The sequence below is a fragment of the Zootermopsis nevadensis genome, unplaced genomic scaffold (genome assembly GCF_977971745.1).
Source record: "Zootermopsis nevadensis isolate Lab colony 2312 unplaced genomic scaffold, Znev_1.0 Znev_ptg000022l, whole genome shotgun sequence".
Lineage (NCBI taxonomy): Eukaryota > Metazoa > Arthropoda > Insecta > Blattodea > Termopsidae > Zootermopsis > Zootermopsis nevadensis.
In genome coordinates this window covers 8,239,137-8,263,785 of record NW_028259154.1, presented here as the reverse complement: position 1 = coordinate 8,263,785, position 24,649 = coordinate 8,239,137, and the positions used below count along the sequence as shown (strand labels likewise).

Genomic DNA, 24,649 nt, shown 5'->3' with positions numbered 1-24,649 from the left:
TGTTATTTTGGATATTTATAAAGTGTCCCAAACTTTTGTCCGTTAGAGTTATGTCACTTCAACATAAAAATAAAGTGAATACAAGTATTTTAAATATTTCTAAACTATGTAAATGTAATTATGCTTGTGGATTTCAATGATGATTCCTGTGCTTTAAGATTTGAAGTTAAAATAACTGTGCTTAGTGAAATTTCAAGTTCTAAGTGTGGGAAGTATGATGTCTGAGCTGTTGCATCATGCAGTCTCACAGAAATTGATCAACATTTCAAGGGTGCTTTATGCCTTCATTATCAGGGAAGTGATGATGGAGGCAGTACGCTTCTCTGAAATGGCCAGTTTCTGAGGGACTAGCTGGTGTAACATCCCAGAGACTGTCATCTTCAGTTTTGTGCTTCGATTTTGAGCCCCCTGCTAGGGCTATTACGATCTTTCCCCACACCACTTTCAGCTCGTTTATGGGTAATTAAAGTTCATGTATTAAAATCAGTGGAGAACAGTAGCCGACATTAATATAAAAATGTTGCTAATTTGAAGTTGAATTCACCGCCAATGAAACAGTTGAAGATTTCATTTTTAATATCGTTTGTGAATTTCTGTATGTTTTTGCGGGTTGAAATATATATACGTGTGTTTACGTTTCTTTTCGAGACGTATGTGTTGCGAACAACGATTATTTTATAGTTTTGAATATTTAAGGAGTTACTTTCTCAGAACTTACTGTCAAATGATTACAATGTGTTAATCCGCTTGTTGCGCCGCACTATATTTCAGTTGTTTGAGACCTATTTACTTCGCAGGTGCGGTGCAAGTTCAGGTGGTGATTTTTGTGCCCTAATTTTTGTAGTTAGTTGTGAATGATGTGCTGTCAGCGGTGAATTGGATATGCAAATGCTGTAAAATATCTTTAATTTGTTTATTCATTTATGTTTTGAACATTTGAAATACATTTTTGTAACCGACAGTGACTAATGAATTTGCATTTGATGGGTAGACAATGGAGAGTTCTTTCCATGAAGACATTTCAAAAGATACATCGAGGATCGTTAAAGACCTGAGCTTGTTTGAGGCGCATCTGCCAGAAAGTAGTAACAGTTACAGGCATACAGTAGGAGCCAGGAACTGTAATATTAATAAAATGGACCCATACTTGCAAAAATTGAGTTACCTGCGTATCAGTGAGGACCCGAAAGTCGATTCGCAAGTCGTGAATGATAGAAGCAGCCATCGTGTAATTGTCTCTGAATCGGGTTATGGACGTATAATACCGAAGTCAATTGACAGCCAGGGAAGATCACTGTCAAGCATAGCAGTATCTGGTGTCGGAGGAAGTAGCACTTCTCCAGCTTATGAAGTTACAACTAGTGGATCAAAATCACTACCAGCTAGTACAATAACATCTCCTGCACGGAATGTACAAGACAGGAGTGCTACTTACCGTCAGCAAGACAATGGCAAACATCATGCAGTTGGTGCCATTGAAAGTTTTATTGTGGAAGGATCAGGAACAGTACCAGGGAAAAATCAGCCAGTTGACTACAAGATATATGAGAGAGGTAACATCATTGCTGCCTCCAAGTTTGCGACACCAAAACAAGTAGAAACTATTGTTTCTCTAACTAACAAATTGCCAGCTGAGGGCCAGTGTCCAGTGAACAGAGGTCATCAAAATGGATTGGCACAAACTTCGACAGATTCTGGTGGCAAATACTACTGTTCATATACAAGTAAACATGGTGCTGCAAGTCCTACTCATAGCTTGAGTGGTTCAAGCAGGGATTCACAACATTCCAATAGCCCGCGCAGTAGCTTAGTAGCTGGTGCACAGAACTACAACTCTCCACTGTATGAGAATATTGACTACTGTGGATGTAATCATATACCCCAACCTCCGTACTATCACCCACTGCCACAGCATACAGGCAGTCCTCATTCTAGCCTTGGTTCGCAGGATTCGAAACATTCCAGCCCTCGTGCAAGCTTGGCAGCAATGAGTGATGGTGTGCACTATGAGTCTGGTTATCGTAAGGCCCAACCCCAGGTTCCAGCAGGTACCAAGTTTATTTCTTCTGCCCCCAAGGACTCCCCTCCATATGAGGCCCCTCCCGTATATGAGAACATTCAAGAATTGCATCAGTTTGGTGGGAAGCCTATGCAGAACTATGAACCTGCAAAACCTGGACCCCAGGTAGCAGTATATGGTGAACACAGGCAATCAGCATTGTCAAACTACTGTCCTACATCTGCCACCTCACATTCAGGGGCTTCCAGTCCAGCATCACCACAGACTCTTTCTCCTCGTGGAAATAACCTCCCACCGCCCCCCTACCCAGGTAGTGGGCTCAGTCAGAACATTCCAAATATTTCCCACAATCAGCACTTTGATGGGAACATTCCATCAAATGTTCAAGGTCCTCCTTTTCCAAACAGTGGTGGTTCCAGCCAGAACATTCTAAACAGTGTGGCAGACAGTGTTCCCACAGGTCAGCCATCAGTGGTGGAACCATTCCCAGTAACTCGTATACACAGTGCCATGCATGCTGCTATAAGCTCGTATACAGTGACAGGATCAGCCAGCAAGCCAACCTCACAAAAGCCTGTTGGCAACTGCTATCATGCAACACCAGTTGGTGGAGGAGACTATGTTGTTATGACTGGTGGTAACAACACACAAGTGCAACTTGCAACGAGCTATCAGCGAGGTACTTCATCTGGTGTTGCCAATGCAGTGTATGTGAGTGCAGAAACAGCTCGCGGCCCGTGTCCAAGTTCAAGTCCTGCTGTAGCAGCTAATAACAGCACAAAAGTGAAGAATGTGAGCGGCAAGACACTTCTTCCCTACAATGTGACACCACCTCGACCTATGGTAAGTACAGATTGGTTGCCGAACAGTTCACATTCCATTGCAGTTATAGGTGCCCCCTCTTTAGGTTTTGTTAGGTGGTAAACGTGTAGAACAGGGTGTAAAATTACATGCCCTGCAAATGCCATCAAATATTACTTTATGATTTAGCAAGAAGTTCAAGGAAGAACTTTCTTTCAAATGCTTCTGTTTGCATGATGAGGCTAAGCATAAAATAACAAGAATAAAAAATTTATCCCAATCTGCTGTAAATTTTTTCAATGACAGCTATACAAATTTCATGCATTCATTAAATATTCTCCATATTGAAAAAATGTCTGGCAAAAAATAGCACTTGATCTATATTATGTACAGAGATTTTGTATAATACGTAATTTTTTTTAGAAAATCATGAAAAGATTGATTGGAGCTTTATATAGAGGGTGATATCGGACTGATATGAAGCAGAATTGAATTAATTAGCAGAACATCTCTTAATTTACACCTATAATTAAAATGTGTCAGCTAATTTTTGAGATGGAACGTGCAGACTGGCACACACTGCCTTTCAGTTATGTTGTCAAAAAATGTTAATAGTTTTACAATTAAATGTTATGTTTCAGTGCATAATTTCAGTTAGTACAGGTTATATTGCCTCTGTCAGTTTAGAAGTGCTACTGTGAAAATGGACGCAGTACATTTCTCCAAAATGTTGGTAACCACAAGACCAATGGAATCACAACCTAGAAAATGACAATTGACATTTTTAATGCTATAACAATATCAGCATGTGCTCTTCCCTTATTCCAAGACCAAGTTTCACACCCACATACATAATATAGTTTTCTCTAATTGAGTCTTTATTTTTTAATATACTGGGAATGACCCGTTCTTCAAGTGCCTGAGCACTGTGGGTCCCAACTTTTCATTGGCTTGTTCTATAGACATTCGGTAGGACTCCTTGGACGAGGGATCGGCCCGTCGCAAGGCCTCCACCTGTACACAGGACAGCACAACACAGAAATACACGGACAAACTACCATGGCTTGAGTCCCAGCGACCAAGCGGCACAAGGCCCATGCCTCAGACCAGGTGGCCACTGTGGACTCCATTGTTTTAATATAGCAGATGGGAAGACAAAATGTTCTGAATTGTATTGTAACCTGCATTTCTTAGGTATAATCTATCTACAATGTTAGGAATACTGTCTTACTGTGTGGTAGCTCTCTGGCCTTACATTATAAATAAATAAAATATAAGTATTTGAATGCATGGAATTAACTTTCTTGAATATGACATCTGCAGTGTTTTCTGTTTGGAAAGCAGGTAGCTAAGGACATGAACTTATTTTGTTAAGTTGTGTTACCTTCGCTAAAGGTAAGAGTTATCAAACCTTTCCAAACATGGGGCCACATTTATCCTTTCTTATGGACTCACTGGTTGCAAGGTTATAAAGGACAATTTGTTGAAACTTTATAATGATTTATTAAAAGGTAACCAACTTACTCATTACTGCCCAACAGTTTCTTTAACAAAATTAGTCATTAGTGACATGTTTGTCTTTCCTTGTGCTTGAGTAATTTTTCAATATCATGTTTAATATCTGTTTTTGTGGTTTGCATGCATTCCTCCAAGTGTTCATCTGTGAGACACATTTTAGTTCTTGATTTGACAGTCTTTTTTAATCTGAACTATTACACATACTGTCAGATATTTAGATACAATTAAACGGAATTACAAAACATGTATTTGGATTGCACAAAACATATCAGTGGGCTGCATGCAGCTTATTAGCTACCTATTAAGAACCCCTGACTTAGAGAGTTATTGACAATTAATAATTGGTATAATATCTGGCTATCTTTTACAGTAATTGAGTTATGTAAGTGACATAAAGAGACAGTATTAGGAATAAAAAATTTACCTGCCATTTCTGCATACTTTTCTGAATTCTTTGCAGTGTGTGTGAATTAGTATTGTTTTTCCAATAATCAGTTGTTTGTCAGCAGTTATGAATTTTGTAACATTTATTAAATTGTAACGGTGTGTTTTGATGCAGAATATTTAGTTTATCACAATTTTGTACCAGATTTTGCACATTGTTGGGATTTGAGGTTTTCCTGTAGGTGTCGATTGAGTCTCATGGGTTGTGACACTGCATAGTTTTTTTTGTAGGTTATTACTCAGATTTTGAAGGAATGCTTTATCTGCATCCCCATGGTCGAAGTTACGTTTGCTACTAATGACTCCATAAAGTCAAACTATACAAACATTGCAAACCATTCACATTCATAATATTAACTGCCAAAATGTTGATGTTTATACTGACCAAGTTTGCTGATAATTTTAATTTGTAGTTCAGGCAGTTGCTATTCTAGTTAGTGCTCTTAAATAGTCTCGCTCTCTGTGTGTGTGTGTGTGTGTGTGTGTCTGTCTGTGTCTGTCTGCCTGCCTCTCTCTGTAACTCTCTCTTCTCCCCAATTGATATTGGTGCATAATATTTTTTTAACTCCAACATTTTGTGTGCAGCAACCTTTTTAAATATTTTTAATCTTGTTTCACATGTATCACAGGTAATATTTTAGGTGTGATATTCTGTTAATGTGAATTGTTCAGGGAACTTGATGGAATGCAGTACCATGGGGTGCATAAGATTGACATGTGTTTGAACAAGATATCACAGTGTTATCCTGGAATGCAGAGATAGTACACATATGTGATAATCTTGTAATGTTTAAGCAATTGATGTATCAGTAAAACTATTTCTCTGTAATGTTTAACTTGATACAAAAGTATATTATTATAGGTCAAATGCTTTTAGATTGAAAATGAAAGCTAGGTTTGGTCAAATTAAAATATTGGTATTTTTGGTTGCAATCTCATTTTTATGCTTCTCATATATGTGCCTAAATTGTATTGAAATTGGTATTTATTAACTAACCTTCTTGCCAGTCACTTATATTAGTACACACAGAGGGACACTGAGTTCATAAATCTCTGATCCTGATTCATTACTGTAGGGTTTTGATCTCATTCTTTTAATTATTTTTCTCCTTGCTGATGAAAAGGACTCATAAAACTATGGATCTCAGGTTTATAAGAAGATGAGCTAACAAGTAATATACCATTCAAAATTACACAGGGCAACAATTTTTCACTTTTTTCTGGTAACATGGACAATTTTCAGTGTTCTTTACTAATTTTGGGGCGCTGATTTCAGATATGACCTTGAAAAACACCTAACACGTGAGATTTTTTGATATGATAACTTTTACTTTCTCATTTCCATATACAGTACAAAGTTTAGCTTACTACTAATGTCATTTTTATGGGTTTATTTACAAAGTTTAATCCTTAATCTATTCATCTGGGTTGAGTAGTGAGACAATAACCACATAGTTGAAAACAAATAAGAAATTATTAAAAAAAATTAAGTGAAATTTTACACAAAAATGAGAGCAAATGACAAAAAGTCTGCTGCGAGTCTATTTTTTCTTTCTTTTGTGCGGTGTAGTGTCTTCCTTCTGCAAAAACCAGCAATAGTCTCCCATCATAGCTGGATCCCACCTCCCCTGGTATTGTTCTTCCATAGTTCGAATATCTTCGTGGAATCTCTTCCCTTGCTCATCACTTACGTCGCCCAAGTTCCTTGGGAAGAAGTCCAGGTGTGAATGAAGAAAATGGATCTTCAGTGACATTCTACACCCCAAATTCTTGTAATTTTGCAAAAGATTCTCCACTAAAAGCTGGTAGTTTTCTTCCTTTCACTTTCCAAGGAAACCTTTCCCCACAGATACAAAAGATTTCCACGCTGCGAGTTCTTTAGCAGAAAGTCTGGCTTCAAAATTTCCATCGTCCAACAGTTTTCTGATCTGAGGCCCGACAGAAATTCCTTCTTTCAACTTAGCATCACTAAGATTCGGAAAAATTCTCCTCAGATATTTGAATCCTTCTCCTTCCTTGTCCATTGCTTACCAAAATTTTTGATGTCCTAGTTTAATATGAAGTGGTAGTAAGAGAACATTTTATGGGTCAACCAAAGGCTTGAACTTGATATTACAGAACAATGATACCATGTGCTTAAACGTCAAAACTCACACTTAAAGTGAGGTTATGGGAGACTGCCAGTATAGCCAACCTGCAAAAAATATCCCTATGGAATCAAGAAATTCACTCATTTGGTAGAAGTTAATACAAAATAACACAAAAATGGTATGTGATGAAAAAATTTCAAGGCCGTATTTGAATTTTGCGCAAAAACTGCAATATGAAACATATTTTGATCCATGTTAACGAAACAATTATAATAATTACTACCACCTTATGTAAAATGATTTATAGTGTAATAAAAGCCAATGATTTTATTATAACAACATCTAAGAACAGCTGCTGACATTAGGTGGCTTAAATTAAGGATTGTAGAATGATTGGGAGCCAGGGTAGCTCAGTCAGAATAGTGAGTAGCTACAGACTGGATGATCGGGGTTTGATCCCTGACTGGGGCATAGGTTTTTTTTTTCTGGCCTCTATGTCCAGACTGGCTCTGGGGCCCACCGAGCCTTTTATTCAGTGGGTATCATGGTCATTTCCTAGGGGTAAAGCTCGGCCGGGGCGTGATGCTGACCATTCACCCCATCTAGTGCTGATGTTGAGAAAGAATGAGTAGGAGGTATACTTACTCTCCCCTTAAGCACGTGTATGGCATGTAGTGGGATAGTTTTACTTTATTTACTTTTTATTGTAGAATGATTATTAATTCTGTTTAATGTGGGAGGTTAAGGAAAACATTTGTGACCAATTATAACAAATTTGCTGCCAAACACAAGGTTATAGTTTTGTTTATTGCCTTCACCACTTATTCTGCATGTTGTTTGTTCACATTTACCATTTTTGTTTTCTCTGCTAAAAAACTATGTAATGCAATTACATATCAAGGGAAGGTAAAAGAAATGTTAAACTTTTAATTTTTGCATTAATCTTTGTTGAAATAAAAGTTGTTGCAGTTCTGATTTTAGTCCAAAACAGAAGTATATGCAGAGCAGATAATCTGAGGTTATTAGTTGGATTTTTCAGTGAATTATCATTTATTTTTTGGTCATTGTTGAGTATGGAAGTAAATTATGTATATGTTTAGTATCTTCCTTTTCATATTTAAAGAATTATAACTTTGTTTTTAAGGCATAACATACCCTCCCATTTAACAGAGGCACTTGAGATGAGGAGTTATCAATTAATATAACCACATGATCCAGCATGAAGAAACTCATTGGTATTGCCAATATCTTTAAAAAAATGTGTATGTGTGTTTGAATGCATGTCCATGAAAGTATGATTCAACAGTCATATACCAAACAGTTCTTGGTATTCTAACAGGGACATTAAATTATTAACATGTGGCAGAACTATCTGATTGAAGAGGGTACTTGACTGAATGTCATAATACCAAAATGTTTAAGTTTATGGTTTTATAGGAAATTATGACAATTTTGAGTGTGGTAAGTGTCTAGTGGAATCTCATTGTAATATCACAAGTTGTACTCATTAATTCCATTCTGCAGTTTCAGTTGAGCAAAGTATAAGCACTGAGGTAAATGCGTGATTAACATAAACACTTTAGTTGATGTATTATAGTATATCAGAACATCTTAAAAGACTGAGATTTGTTGAGCTCACAATATTCTGGAAATTAGGGAATGTATCTTTGTATTCACTAAATGCTCGCATTGTCTGTATGCTCATCTGTATGTATACTCTGCATTTTCATTATTGTCCTAAACGTCATGTAATTTCGTTTCTAATAAATGGTTAATTTTGATACTAGAAAAAGCAATTTTAAATTCTGTGTTGCCTCTTATTTGAATTTTATGTTTGAGCATAATTTAGTAAGTTTCTAAGGGTCACGTCTATTATTTGTGAGGTTTATGTCACCACCTCCTTTGTACTATTAGGCTGTGCCTCTAATGATTGTTAGATTAGTATCAGTTCTAAAATTTTGTCAAACTTGAAATAAATATGTTTGATTTGAGGTTTTCACAGCGGTGAGTATGAAGATTTCTGTGTAGTCTGGTCGACCAGACTACACAGCGCAACAACCCAGAAGACAGAAATCTTCAAATATGTTTGAGTTTTACAAAGTGTTAACAGCAAATTTATTAAAAGCAGTTGCAAGAATACTGGTTTTTGTGTGGGATGGGTTATTTCAAGGCAAAAGGGATGATGTTACAGATGATGAAAGGTGTGGTGGCCATATTAGAAAAAGAAAACTTACTTAAATTTGGAAGAAAGTAACAAATACTGAGAAATGTTTGTTACTAGACTGTTTGGAAGGTAACAGAACAACCGAACATGGATAGAAGCACTGTGAAATTGACTTTAACTGAGGATCTGTACTGAAAGTTCCACAGACTTTCATTAAGTTTATTGGGAAAGCCCAACCATCAAATTACAGACTTTTGATGAGGCTTGATCTTTCTGTATGACTTGAAATAAAATACCAAAGTTTTCAGAGGAAAAATACACAGTCTGGAACAGGGCTGTGGAGTCAGTACTAAAACCTCTGACTGCTTCATAAACGCTCAGTATGTATTAATAATGGTAAACCTACTAAAATGGTAAATTTCTACCATAAGAGATTTCATCACCACCACGTGAATCATCAGGCTACTTTTTAGACTTATAACCTATATTTAAACATAAGTCTAATGGTTATTGCAGAAATCGGTTGATTTGTAGACAGTTTGTATTATTAAGGTACCGGGGCCAAAGTTACAAAGCATTATTCCCACACCATGTGACTCAACGCGTCATTGAATCTCCTTAAGCGTGAGGCCACCGGCGGCTCACACGGTAGCAAAAGTGTTAAAATAATATTTTCTTAAGATTTTATATCGAGGTCGGAGTCGGTACATTTTTACCGACTCCAACTCAACCTAAAATTGCTTCCAACTCTGACTACACAGCCCTGGTCTGGAAGACCAGAAGAAGGGCTCAGTGCTCAAAATCAGAGTTTAAAGTCATCATTTGCTTTTTTAATATCAGAGTAATTTTTAGTTTTGGATTAGTTCCTTCAGAACAGTCAGCCAGTGTACCTCCAAGTTTTGAAAAGTATATGGCAGTGTATTCAATGAAAAAAACTAAACCTATAGCTGGATAGGGGGATTTTGAATTAATAACAGTGTATTCAGATAGAGCACTTGAGAAAACTGATTTTTGGTGAGTCATCGTATTTGACCCTGGTGACCTTTTAATGTTTATATTTCTAAAATTAAACATATTGAAAGGGTATCATTTGAAATTATTATAAGATGTAAAGACATTTAGAAGTTGATTTCTAGCAGTGCTTTTTTGCATACCAGGGGCTGAATGTGTGTGTGAAGGTAGAGGCAAATATTTTGAAAGTGACCACACTCACTAGTGCACCAATCCTGTCATTTAGTTTTCATGTCTTGTCTTGTCTTTTGGAATATGAGATCTTATTTTTGAGATAAGATTTCGGTTGTGGTCAACATGGAGATAAACTTGTCACTGCTTAGCCTTTAAATTTTAAGTTGTTAACAACAAATTTTGTAAGGAACTTTGTGTCTGAAATTTAATTTCTTGTATATCATATTGTTTCTGGTGACCTAAATGAATGAAAATTATTGTTGAAAACAACAATTGCAAGTTGAAATTGTGAGTGAAAGCAGAGCAGCAGGCCATTTAAATGTCAACAAGAAATGTTAAAGTACTATTCCAGCATTCTCCTTAAGAGAATGAAAAAGTTACAGAAACCTCAGTTAGTGTAGCTGTAACAGATGGCTGTCTTCAGGGAAGTGGCATCATGTAGTCTGGTGAATATTGATTGACTTTTTAGAGGATCTTGCTGCCTCCAATATGAGTGTGGTCAATGGCTACCAGACTACTTTATGCTGCATTTTATGAGATGACTACCATCATATTTATCACCATTTGAATTTCAAGTAGTTAGCTGTTACGCCAGCTATGATTTAAATTAGATCTCTCCTGAATACACATCAGACAGTTAATACATTGCTATCCTGTTGATTTGGTCTCAAGAAGTTGGAATGTAGTCTTGTGTTTATTTTACAAAGGAGCATATTAAGGACATGATACAATATTTATCAGTGGTTGTAATTTGTTTTCAGGGACCAACAGAAGCTGAACGAAAAATCGAGGAGTTGACTCGTCAGCTGGAAGAGGAGATGGAGAAACAGGAAGAGGAAGGAGAATACTTTGGTAAGCTTCTGCCATTAAATTTTGTTTACTATAAAAGTTAACGTTTTATAGCACAGTATTTTGGTTCACATGCATTAGCTGAGTATTTACAAATGTTTCATCCTGCTATTGTGTATGAGATAAGTGACTTAGCTTAAAACATGTGTGAAATGGTACTATACATGCATTTCCACTATATTATTTACTATTTTATATGCCTACTTGTCTTGATTTTACTTTATTGCAGATAGAAATGTATTTTTGCAAAGCTAATTGCACTACACAAACATCACGCTGCACCCATTGAGAAATATTGTGTCTGTATTTTATAAAATATTTACCGAATTAACATACTTCTTGTGTAGAAAATGTAGATCTTAATGAGATCTATATTTTGCATCATGTACTAATTTTTTGCATTCTGAGCTTGGCACTTCAGGTGCTTTACCCCAACATACTGATTGAATAGGAGGCTGAGTTGGCCTTGCAGTTAATCTGGATGTGGTGATGTAGAAATATAGCCCTGCCTTTTCTGGGAATCATACCCAAGTGATCCTGCTGACTTATTCCTTCTCAAATGAGCTAATATGCAAATCAGTGCAATGTGTAAAATACCCTGATTATTTTCAGTAAAATACTTTGCTGTACTTGCTTATGTAGCACACTTATTTGCATCCCAGTAGTTGTTACTGACATTGCTCACGCACAAGTAACATCATGAATAATTCTGTGAATAATTGAGAGTGGCTTGGTATGAGTGTGAAAGTATTTATCTTCTCTAGTCTAACACAAACATGCCTAGCAGGTGTTAAAGTGGTGGTGTGATGTAGCAGAGTGGAATGAGTGAAGCAGTTGCTAATGCAGGTCATGGGTCTACGTTACATAGCACAAAGTAAGTTTGAGTTTATAGTATTTGCAGATTAGTAGTGTTAAAAATTGTTAGGTGCTTGGGTTTTTCCGAAGAAAGAGTACGCTTTTAAAATAATTTTGTAAACAAATTACTGTAAATGCTCTGCAAAAAGTCTGCTGGGAAACAGGAGTGGTAGAATGGGTGATCTTACTTGCATATGCTCTCTGCATATTTCTGCTTTCGTGTAGTATATTGTGTTTTATAATTGTGTCGCATGTGTGGACACATATTTTATTAAAGAGTATAGCATAACCACTTATGTCCACCTCACTCCCAGCAGACTTCTCATGGTGCACTAGCAGTATTGTCTTCTTGAATTTAAATTAGCTCCAGATTTGATACATTTCAGAACGTTTTTTCCTGAGTTGGCAAATGCATTAGTTCAAGAAGGTTTATAAGTGGTTTCTGAAAGATTGATTGACCATAAAGCTCAGAACCATTGCTCCCTAGATCTTGGAATCTCACTTCTGGTGTATTTTTGTATATGACTGCAATGTCAGTCAAAACCATTGCATCAGTAGAACACACAAGAAAGCTTTCAAAAAGTTTGGGACACAGTCTTTGGATACTGTTGGAATTATCTGCCAAGGTCATATTGAGCTTCTGAGAAGGGGCTAATTCCTACTGATACTAATTTAACTTCTGTGGATGTATATGTTTAAGATTTGAGGTTCTCTTGGCAGTGAAGATGTTGACTGTATTGGTTTTGATGCTGTGTGGTCTTCTAGGTGGTTGTGACACCTTGTGGTCTTGCTGACCACAGTTGATGTGTGTAATTTTGTTCATAATTTGGTTTTAAATTTGTATATTTTGTTTGTAAGAACTTTGTATGGTCACTGGATTGTCAGTGGTAGGTAACCAAAAGGTGGTCACTAAATCCACATTTATTTAAATTGACCATCTGGAAATACAGGAGTGATGTTAAGGTGAAATGCCAAGTGTCCAAAGTTGACTTGTGTAAATTGTAGGCAACTTCTTTTTCAAAACAGGTAGCACATGCAGTAAAATACCATTTGCATTTGTTAACAGTAAGATATTGTTAAACGCATCAAGTGTTGCAGTAATCCCTGAAGCTACAGTATACATTTCTGAAATGTCAGAAGATATCAACTTCCTTCACAGGAAACTCAAAATACTCAGCTGACAAAAATTTAAACTGGTTGCTTCCTTGACAAGTTGAAATGCCTTGATTTTATTGAAATTGAAAGTTAATTGCAGTGTTCATTTAAAATTTTCTGTTCAACACTGTTGTCTTCCAGTGAGTGGAATGTGGTCAACACCTTCACACTCTTTCTTCAAATCCATTTTAATATTATTCTCCCATGTAGGTCTTTTCAGCGGCAAGCATTTGGCATAACCCAACACTGAGACCAGTTATTTTCATTGAGGCTTTTATTGAAGAATGAATGAAAGAATGGTGTGTAGGAGTGAAAGTTTTTTTAACAGTGTTGAAAAGATTAATTGAATGACGTTTGTTGGTAATCTCACTTTCGTGTTTCCTGATGGTTGTTTTCATTTATATCCCAACTATATTTGTTTAGCGTGCTTGCAACGAAAAGTTAAAAAAAAAGATCCTGTTAACTTCGCCATGTTTGTCCGACCATTTGTTTGTCGGCGTGTAACAACTAGAGAACCACTGAACGGATTTTAATGTCATTTGATTTTGAGGATTTTGGTCTCCAGAACAATAAGGGTTGGCATTGAATTGTTTTGAAGGAAAATTACTTAAAACATTTATGGTGTAAATATTGAGTTCTCAGCAGACTCAAAATATTGACTGACATGCGGCTTTTGGTATCTGATAGAGTGTTTTTTTATTCACTTTATCAAACATCTAGGTCTAGTGGTATCTTGAATGAGGTTTCCCGCCGCCTTTGCATGCGAATGCTAAGGCTGGCCCATTCCGACAGGCGTCTGTATTCATGTAATCCATCTCATTCGGTTCTGTAGAACCTGTGCATTTGAAACTGCATCGTTACGTAATCTGAGAACTAAAATTAAGCGCTGCTTGAGTGTTTATGTGGCGTCAGAGGAGACATGAGGATGATAATTTATGAGTGGGAAGAGGTTTAAAAGTAGTCCTAATTTACACCTGTGTGACCTGTTTATGTGGAGGGCCTGCATATGAAAGACTTGACTACATAACCGGTTCCACAGCCAGGTAGTCTAGAACCGTTAGCATAGGGAATGGGAATCAGTGGGAGTCAGTCCGCCCTTTTGCTTCCACTGTGTCACGGCCGTCGTTTTCGTAATGCTGACGTATTTCACCATACACGTTTTCATTTGACGCTATACAGAATGTGGTAAAAATGTCGTATAATAACAACCGAAACGGGTAGAGAACCTCAGAACCAAACGAAAATATAACAGTTCTCTGGAAGGAACGTTTACCTAACCGTCAAATGGGGCAGGTGAATTAACCTCGCTGTGTTTCGCGACTAGATGAGGATGAGGGAGACTGGTATCGTCCTGCCAACACCACCATTGGATATGGGTCATCCGCGCGGTCACCGGACCTCAGCACTCGAAGAGATGGTTCAGGATATGGTGGCACAGTATTCGTGTTGTAGTACACGAGGAATTTCCCGAGAGTTTGGTGTCAAGCATCACCCTGTCCGCTTATTGTGTGTTCGTGCAAGACGTGCTACTGCTGCTGCTTGATGATGTGCCACTGGACGTTCGACGTGACACATGTGATTTTAACAAGATGGGGCGCGAACGCATTTAGAATTGACCCAACATCTCCTCAACACATAGTTTCGTGACAGGTGACTAGGATGTGGCGGTTCTGTATCGTGGTCTGCGAGATCATCGGGCCTGAACCCTCTGGACTTCGTCCTTTGAAATTGTTTACATGGACCCTCGAACTGACATGGAAGACTTGACAGCAGAGTTTCGTGTTGGTGTGGCGACCAGTGATGTTACGTCGTATGAACGCCAACATTCTACGACGTGCGGTTGCATGAGGACACTTTATACATCTACTATAACTACAGCCCTCTTAGTTACGTACCTACTCTGTTCTGTGTCCACAAGCGTTGTACGCTTCTCAAGTGTTTTTCCTGACATCGGTGAACATATGCTATTCTTTTGTATTAATTTACTTGCTCACGAGTGTCACCTGCAGTTTTTTTGTCGTTATTCAACCCTCCGCGTATCTGCCTCTGTATTTCAGCTTCATCACTAATTTCTTTGATCGTGGGACTCTTCTCTAATTTGACGATTCCTTCTAGAGAATTCGTCCTTGAACATTTTCTGTTTGTTTTTGGGTTTTCTACCCGTTTACGTTGTTATTTGTAATTTTCCCCACACTCTGAAAACCTCTGCACTTGAAACAGAATTTTAGGAACCTAAGAATTTGTTTCGTAATTGGAAGATCACGGTTTGAATCTTGTCCCCGGAGACCGGCTGCTGTGGGGTCCTCATCCCGGACGTCTGTATAACACGACTGCTTAATAATTCCTGTTTTTCCATACAAACATCCTGTAATTTCAAGATAGCTGTCGTCTGGATTGTAACACTTTGTATTCCGGTATAAGTTTATGATTATGAGTCATAGCCCTGATATTTGGGGAAGAAAATAAATCTGCAGCGTCGGTAAACGTCTACCAGACTACTCGGCGCTACAATCCAAAGACAGCCAGCCATCTACATGCTCGCCACCGTCAATACCTCATATCCTGTCATTTGTCTTCTGCGACTGTAGTCTTGTGGAAATTGACCGACGTTCAGAGGTGCTTGCTGCATCCGTCATTTGGGCGGGGAGACAGTAAGTACCTCTGAAACGTCGGTCAGTTTCTACGAGACTACACGGCACGACATCCCAGAAAGGCGTCTTCATGCTGGTAGCCGTGAGAACCAGGACAGAAATCTCATCCTGACGTATATCCCACGTTATTAACAGAGCGTCATTCAATAAAACAAATGGCAGTTTCCACCAAGCTCATCATTACTTGTCACCGTCATCGATGCAAAAAAGGGCGTGACGTTAAGTTGTGGAACCAAATGTGTGAATCACCTTTCAAGTAGGACGTCAGCATTAAATCACGTAGTACTGTTGGTTCATTTTCCTGATATCCAAGGTCAACGTACCTGCAGGACGTTTGGTCGATCGTTGATTATTTAACGCATTGCATCAACTGCTAAAGTTATGAACCATTGATAGGATAAGTCGCGGCCTCTTTTCCGCTACTAACGTTCATGATACATCTTGGTCTGCATGCAGCTGGAGTTAGACCTCTGGTAGCAGAACTCGAAATACCGAACATAGTTTGTACCATCTGATACAGAGCTATCTCATTTCTGTGCTAGGATTCGAGGTTCTCAAGGCGGTGAGTACGAAGATGGCTGGTTTTCTTCTGGGTTGTTATTGCGCCGTGTAGTCTGGTAGAAGTTTACCGACGTTTCAGAAGTCCCTACTGCCTCCATCATCAGGGCGATTAGGATTATGGAGACAACGACTTTTGAAATGTTGGTAAATTTCTACCAGACTACACGGCGCTATGACCCGGAAGATAGCCATCTTATTATTATTTTACTTCACTCTCATCTTCACAACCTGCTTCCTCAAAAATGCATTTAATATTATGCTCCCACCTCCTCCTCGGTCGTCCAAATGGCCGTTTTCCAAGAGGTTTTCCCATATATATTCGAAATGCATTTATTCTCTTCCCAACAGCCAGAAACGCAGTCCGTCTTAGGCCGATGCTTCCTGAGCACTTTGTTTCCAAACACGGTTTATTTTCTTCCTATGCAAGAAAGACTAAATTTCTTCCTATGCAAAACAGTTGGATAAATTATTATTTTGTATAAACTGATCTTTAAAGTTTTGTAAACTAAGCGTGGTGTTGGAAATTTTCTAGCTGAATAGTAAGAAGTATTTCCAGAACGTATTAGGCTCATAGTTTCATCATAAATGTATCGTTGCTCTCTTCTTTGTATCGACTTTTATTTTGTTCTCCTGTCATGCAATCCTGTTTCATCTCAGTATGTTCTGGATACACTCTGAGGTTCCTCTTTGTCTTCTATGCTGTGTTGGCTGCTGTGGTTTTGTAGAATATCTCATCGGTATTGCATTACACCACCTTTTATTGTGTAGAAGAGGATTGGAGAATCATTGATGGAGCGTATAGTTTTGAAAGTCTGCACACCCATGCGTGGCCAGGTGAAATTCTGTGTTGCTGACACCCGTCTTAACTGGACAGTGGGAAGGGAATCCCCGTTTGCTGCCATCGTAGCGTTGCACATAGAACTGAAGAAATACGTCCCAGATTACGCACAAAGCCAAAACTAATACACAATTACCTCAGGTCACTATACCATGTACGAGGTGCTACCCAAAAGTTCGGGGAAGTTGAATTCCACGCGCGAACCGGTTGTGAAATGGCCTGGCATTTGGTTTCTCAGAATAAACAGCGATACTTTTTCTGAACGTCGTTGACTTATGTTTGTAACGATGTTTCGGCTGTTCGTTGGGTATAGAATAGCGGAATTTTTGTATGATTTAGACCTTATTTGTTCCTGAAATCGTTGGCGTGTCTCCTCTCTGTCAAATTTTTGTATCTACACCTTTCTCTCTCTCCCCCCCCCCCCCCAAATAATACTGGTGGCAGATGATTCAAAGTCAGTTTCGTTTCCTAATTTTGGGAAACTTGGCCGATCTGTTTGATCCTTGGTTACTTGGAGTTCTTGCACGCCTGTGCGTGTAGATTTTTTTGGTCGTTCTGTTTACTGTTAACACTCAAGGGTGACCACTACGGCGTTGTGGGCGATGAGTTATCCAGTCTGTCATAATGGTCACATTCTGTGTTTTCATTTCTTGGCAGCGGGGGCTTTGAAATTGCGTGGGATTTGAACTTGGGGCCCGGGCGTGTTGCTGTGACAAACCTACGCGCTTATGAAGCGTGGGCATAATGTATTGCACACTCAGTGCTTCGCTGCTTTCTTACTGGGAACTACTTTTTCGGAATTGGGCTCCAGGAACGTCGACTTGTTCCATGCTACACTGTGAGTAATTTCACGTGTCATTAACTCTGCTTCTCATTCGATACAGTAAAATGTACTTGCGATGGAATACAAAGGGACATTGGGGTTTGTGTGTCCCACAGAGGTTTCCATTAAACTTAGGTAGTTCTAGATAAAACAATGCACACTATATCCCATTTAGGTAACAATGAAAATATTCGTAATGTGTAATTACAAAACTCTGTTACTCGAAAGTGTAGATTGTTTCTTTCTCATTACTTTTTTCAGGACTCGATTAAGTATTATATGCGTATATTTTCAACGATCGGTTTTGATTATTTCGTGTTTGTGGTAGGATTAAATGTTCCTTCGTAAGTGAATTTTGTTGCAATGTCGCGGTTGTCTCTAGCTCTGTCTGCATGTGATGTAGTAAATCATAGTTCTGAAGGAAAATGTAGCGTTCTTATCTGCTCTGCATTCGATTTCCAGACGTGGAAGTGTGTAGTCACAAGCCCGTAGAGGTCAGAGTACATTCGATTCGAGTAGTGGCAGATAGAATCATCAGGTGATTCAACGGCAAAACAGAGCAACTGGCAAATGTGCATTGGCCAGTGCTACATTCGACAGTGAGGCATTCGACGCTGAGGGCTGATTTGAAGGATCATAAAATCTAGTAAAGGAAGCAAGGAACAGAATTGTGTTCATAATATAAACATAATACCTGGCATTTTCCTTTTAACGTGTCGTATTTCATTCCAGCCTTAAGCCGTTTCAGTTTATGATATGTAATTTTACATTGTTTTGCAGTCTTTATGTCTTGAGTTGCTGTATATTCATACAGAGTCAGATACCTGTTATATTTATGTGCCGTCTTAGACATGTTTCTCTTGGTTTCTTCTTTCTTTGCTCTACAACACAGTTGTGGGTCTTCGCCGCATCCTTTTCGGAGTTTTCCTAGTCTTTGAAGTGTGCATTTGTGAGTAGTGAGTGACCATCTCACTGCCTCTGCACAATTTCTGCTCAAACCTGATTTTTACTGCTAGAGCCATCTAGCAGTGAATCAGGAGAGACTTGGGTGAGGAATGGCCGCTGAATTTTTACTTACGAAACATCTCGTTTCGTGCTCGTATGGTTCTTTTACATGCCGTAAATCAACGACATGGAATTTGGTTTACATGTGTATAAATTCTTAAGAGGGATCGCGTTCGGCACGTATAAAACCCCACAAACGCTGAATATATTCATTGGCACCAACTTCCCAAGTATTTCGGTCTGTTCTTATTGTTTTCCCATAATGAATTAGTTTCAAAAACTAATTGATTAATCATTAACGTAGTTGTTTTATTTGTACGTTTCTCAGGAACTTAACTACTTCCATTGTTTAAAGTTTGCAAATTTATAGTTTGTGCTGTAGATGGCAGGAAACGTTTCTTTGACTGATATACCACCTGCAGACGCCTTGCAGGATAAAGAAGTTCAGCTTAAAGATTAATTTAACTTGTTCGTAACATGGATGAGGTTAAGAAAGAAGGTAGTCGCGGAAATCGGACTCCAAATTAATACATCTGGGCCGGGTTTTGTACAGGATGATTCAAAAGGTTAGAGCCAAACTGAAGGAGCGTATAGAGGGACTCAGAGAGAACAACTTTCGAATAGGAATCCATGTCCTCTGAAGTTATCCTGAGTCAGTCGAGGCCATTGAAGGTAGGGAAATCTGGTAACATACCGCTGAAATAATCGTACTTTGATATTCTCCTACTAGCTGTTCTGTATTTATTGTAATGTGGCAGTTTTTAAAGTTATGACATGTTTTGAGAAACGTACTAAGGTGGTGTATTAGACCGATACGGACCAAAATACAATTCTTCCTGTATATATTTAGTGTTGCCATCCATTACCATCAGAAACTAGATTATTAAGATTGCTGTCTTCTGGGTTGTAGCGCCGTGTAGTCTGTTAGATGTTTACCAACGTTTCAGAGGTCCTTGCTTACTCCATCATCAGGGCGATAAGTTCTACACGACGCTACAACCCAGAAGACAGACATATTCGTACTCACCGCCTTCAGAAACCCAAACTCCAGATGCAGTTGCAACGTCTGTAGAAATTATCCAGAAAATGATATATAATCCTCGTTAGGATGGTCTGATAGAAAAGCCACGACGGGCATGGAGGTACACCAAGTAGGTTAGCGCGGCTGTAACCCTTCTGCTTCCCTTTCGAAAGTTGCCCAGTTTAGATCTCGACTGAATCTTATTTTGGCTGAGGTCACTATCCGTCATATCAAGATGGCAGTACTGCCAATTGGTAGCGCAAGCCAGACGTGCTACATGATGAAGTGGATTTTGATAGACCCTGTGGGTTATAGACTCTTCGTTGTGGCCAATTTGTATTTCTTTACTGCTTCACTGTGTTGTCGTTCTTCTAAGCGCTTTGAATTAGAGGCGGAAAGTAGCAGTATGCACAGGCCACTGAGCCTCTACCCTATTTGGCCCGGGGGCCGGGCCTGGTTCATGTGATACCCCAACAATCAAACGTTATGTAGAACATTCGGGCTTCCTCGGCCATTATTTTTTTCTCAAAGAAAATAATATTTGTAGCTGCGATCATAAAGTTCTAATGATCTTAGAATTGTGGTAAGAAACGGCTTGAATATTCGGATGAACCAACAAACTAACTAGATGGCTTAGGGAACCCGAACGTTCATCACCGAATTAACCAAAGCCCTCCACCGAACCCCGTCCTGGGCCAGCAAAATCCAGTCTCCTTCATCTCCTATCTCCCATAGATTCCGCTTGACATTATCCTCCCTTCTACGTCTAGGTCTCCCCAGCGTTCTCCTGCCTTCAGGCTCCCCGACCAATACCCAGTGCACACCTCTCGCCCCATCCATGCGCGCGACATGCCACGCTCGTCGAATTCTTATTGGGGGAGGAGTACAAATTTGTGAACTCATCATTATGCAGTTTTCTCCATACCCCATCGTCTTCTCTCCTAGGCCCAAATATCCTCCTCAACACCCTGTTCTCAAACACCTGCAATCTATGTTCCTCCCTCAGAGTGCGAGACCATGTTTCACACCCATACAGTACATCGGGCAAAATTATTGTTTTGTATATTTTAATCTTTAGGTTCTTAGAAATCAGACGGGAAGCCAAAATATTTTGAAATATAGCAAGTATTTCCAGAATTGATTCTCCTAATAATTTTATAGTGAATATCATTTTCATTTGTTATTGTTGTTCCCAAATAAGAGTTTGTTTAATTTTCGTTACATGTTATACCAAGACATGTTCGATTCAATTCTAAATGGTTTTGACGGCGGTAGTTTACTCTTAAAATTATTCATTGTCAGGACTTTTTCCATCGTCTGTTCTTTAAAGTCTCTGTCACTGGACAGTGACAGAGACTAGCTCTATCTAAGGGACCCAACAGAGTAGGTACCTCTCACCTGAAGACGGAGACAGACCCAGCCTCCGAAACGTCGTGATTTTAAAGAACAGACGATGGAAAGAGTCTTGATAATGAATAATTTTAAGTGCAAGACATGTTCGGCTTGATTCTTAAAAAACATGCATGCATACAAGAACTTCTGTCCTCGAACACTGGCTTGCACTAACTCGTTTTTACCGTTAGACACGAGGAGATCGACCTGCTCATCTTTACAGCCTGTTCCCTGAGATTCATGTTAAACCCCCAGCTGTTATGTTCCCCGCCTCCTGTTTGATCTCTCACTTGACGCTTTCCAAACGGTTTCCCCATCAAAGTCCTGTGTGATTTTCCTGTCTTCACCTTCCGAGCCACATGTCGAGCCCATAATAATATAAGATTTTACGTCCCTAACAGTGCTTGGTAGCGGCGTTATTTCTTTTGCTGCTGAAGAATGTGAGACAGTAAATGCCAAGACACATGTACTGAACAGAATATAGCTCCTTCCGTCGTAAGTGAGAATGTACTCGTACAAATGTGGACTGCAATTATGCTTTTCCCCATGCGTCACAAACGCGTGATAATAAGCTTGGTAATGAAACTTGAATACGTGCAGATGCACCATCCAAGGTTGAACATCATGTCTATTGTACGCGTACATACGTCCCACATTTTTTGCGGTGTGGTCGTTGAAGGATTTGTAGGAAGGCGGGGTGACGATAGACGTAAACAAATTCTTTGAATATTTTATTCTGTTTTAAATTCTTTCATATCTTTAAAATGTAGAAGTCACCCGAGTGTATGGATTATTAATTACGTGAATTGCTTTATCTGAATTAGTTTATTAATATTGTTGTGACGATTAATCAAATAGGATGAAATTTGTGACGATTGTAGCACGTATGAGGGAAATAAAACATGAAAAGTTTGTTCTAAAACCACAAAAGAGTCAAAGCATTTTCCCTTCAAAATAATGCTTGACAAATCAGTCTTAAGGACACAGATTTTCAATTTCATGCATTGTTTTCTTTCAAGAAATGTGTGTTTATAATATTTCAGTACAATAACTTGAAATTTCGGGTTTAACATTGTGTTCAATCCAAACCATACTTTTCAGGAATAGACTTTGATTTGTTCTCCCACTTACGTCTTTGACAAAGACAATATATTATCTTTTGTAATTCGAATTGCTAACACACACACGCGCCCAGGTTCATCATCGATATTTTTGTGCAATTTGTTTGCATTATGTTTTGTATTCATATGCTGCGTTCTTATAGGTAAGGAGTATGTAGTAGGCTGAGTGGAACCTCGGTCGTCCACTTTGTAGCTGATCGCTTGTCTGACTGAGCTGTAATGGCGCGTCATAGTTATGCCGGTGTTGGTGGTGACGCCTTTTGTTCTCAGAGCACACTTGACCTCAGATTCCGTTTCTGCAGACTTTATTGTCACGTCAGACACGATGGTCGAGATCTGTCTAATCGGACATATTGGATGTGATCACGGGATAGTGCATTTCTGTGTTCGGCTTCACATTAATGGCAGAAGGATCGACTCCTCTCGATCTATAACTATGCTGTGTGATTTATGAGGGAGTATCGTTCACGCTTTTCACGCTACCGTGTAGAATAACAGGACCGTATGTCAGTTCATAAACAAATGGGGGAATATGTTTTCCAAATGCAGTCTCTCCGGTACTGCCTTTTAAAGTTACGTATTCTTTGATGGGAGCCGGGGTAGCTCAGTCAGTATAGAGACTGAATACTGACTGGACACGGTCAAAGGATTTTTCCTCAGTCTCTGCGTCCAGACGGGCTCTGGGGCCACCCAGCCTCCTGTCCTAGGGGCACCGAGGTCATTTCCCGGGGGTAAAGCGCGGTCGGGTCTTGAAGTTGACCACTCGACCCCGTCGAGTGCCGAGGATAAGAATGAATAGGAGCTTACCACTCTCCCCTCAAGCGCCTTCATGGCGGGACAGCTTTACCTTTTTATAACATTGTACGATTAGCCTGGTTTTAAAATAAAATGGTAACTTTACTGCTCGATTTTAACGTCATCCAAACCTTTAGATTATTAGAGAGGCTTCTGGGAGAAATGACTAAGTTCAAAATGTCGCTTTCAGGAAATAAAATAACCAGTGAAAAATTTCTTGATGATTTTATTTTGTATCATTTCAGTTTTGGGGCTGTCAAGGCCTTTAATAGGCTGTAGAACCCATGATGATGATCATCATCATCATCATTATTTCAGTTGACATGTGTTTAACATAAGCATAGTTGACTTTTACACAAACAAGACAAGACTAAGTGAAATGGACTTTTGGACACTAATTTTTTCCTTGGTTAATGCGATTTCTGTCGGAATTGTATCACGTTCTCGTGAGTGAGGGTTTAACATAAAAGATCGCAAACATAAAAATATCCCATGTTGGACGAATGTTGTTTTTCCTAGAAACCCCTACCTATTCGAGTAGAACATGCGAACAGACAAGTACGAGCTCATCATTATTTTATGCAAGTTGCCCAAAATGCACATAGAACTCTACTGGAAAATTGTTTTGGGCTCAGGTACAAAATACAGGTTGTACCAAAAATATGTATATACGATGCTGACGTACTTAATGACTTTGTGAATACGCTTTTTGGGGAAACCTGTAATATTAACACTTTACTGCATACAGTAGAATAACTGTTGTTTTCACTTGTAACGCGGCTGTTGAAATTGTCCCCGGAAACCCGCGGTATAATGAGGGTCTAGTGCACCTCATACATTTGTGTTTTGGAACTGAAGTTGCTCAGTCAGTCAAGTAACTGTTCAGACCAGAACTCCCCCGGGGTAAGTCAGGTTGGTGAATCCAACGTCAGACTTTCGTGCTAGCAGTGTTGAACCTTTTCTATACATAGTTGGCCATTTTGGCTGGAGGGAAATGCCATTGCTATGAGTGTATGATCCCGTCAGTGCATTGTTTTGTGGCAATAAAAAGTGCTGGTGGACGAGCTTGTCGGTTGCATCACACAGGATGAAACTATAGTTTGCAGTTTTATATACCGATATCATGGAGCTGGTTTTCCCTGTGTATGACCTGCCGGCCTCACTAGGAAGAGGGATACGAAGTGACGCCGTTAACCATCCTCTCCGGTTATAGTGCGGGATTAGGATAAAGATTGGGGGGGGGGGGGGGCATCAGCAGTCACTTCAAAAGGTCGGCAGTCAGAAATGTCAGATCAGTCATTTACGTAAAACTGTGGGTCTTACCGAAAGGGTAGGTAGGAAAAGGTCCTGAATTATGTGGC

General features: G+C 39.1%; 1 protein-coding gene across 2 annotated transcripts in view; it reads left to right on the top strand.

Annotated features, from left to right (window-relative positions):
• Positions 1–673: 673 nt before the first annotated feature.
• jub (LIM domain-containing protein jub) overlaps positions 674–24,649 on the top strand; it is a 59,889-nt gene continuing 35,913 nt past the window's right edge. The window contains exons 1-2 of one of the 2 annotated variants that reach the window (XM_087354037.1): positions 674–2,863; positions 10,984–11,074. In XM_087354037.1, the coding sequence (XP_087210163.1) occupies positions 995–2,863; positions 10,984–11,074 (1,960 nt within the window). In that variant the 5' untranslated portion in view covers positions 674–994. The remainder of the gene's footprint in view (positions 2,864–10,983; positions 11,075–24,649) is intronic. The other variant, XM_022066787.2, reaches the window with a different exon arrangement.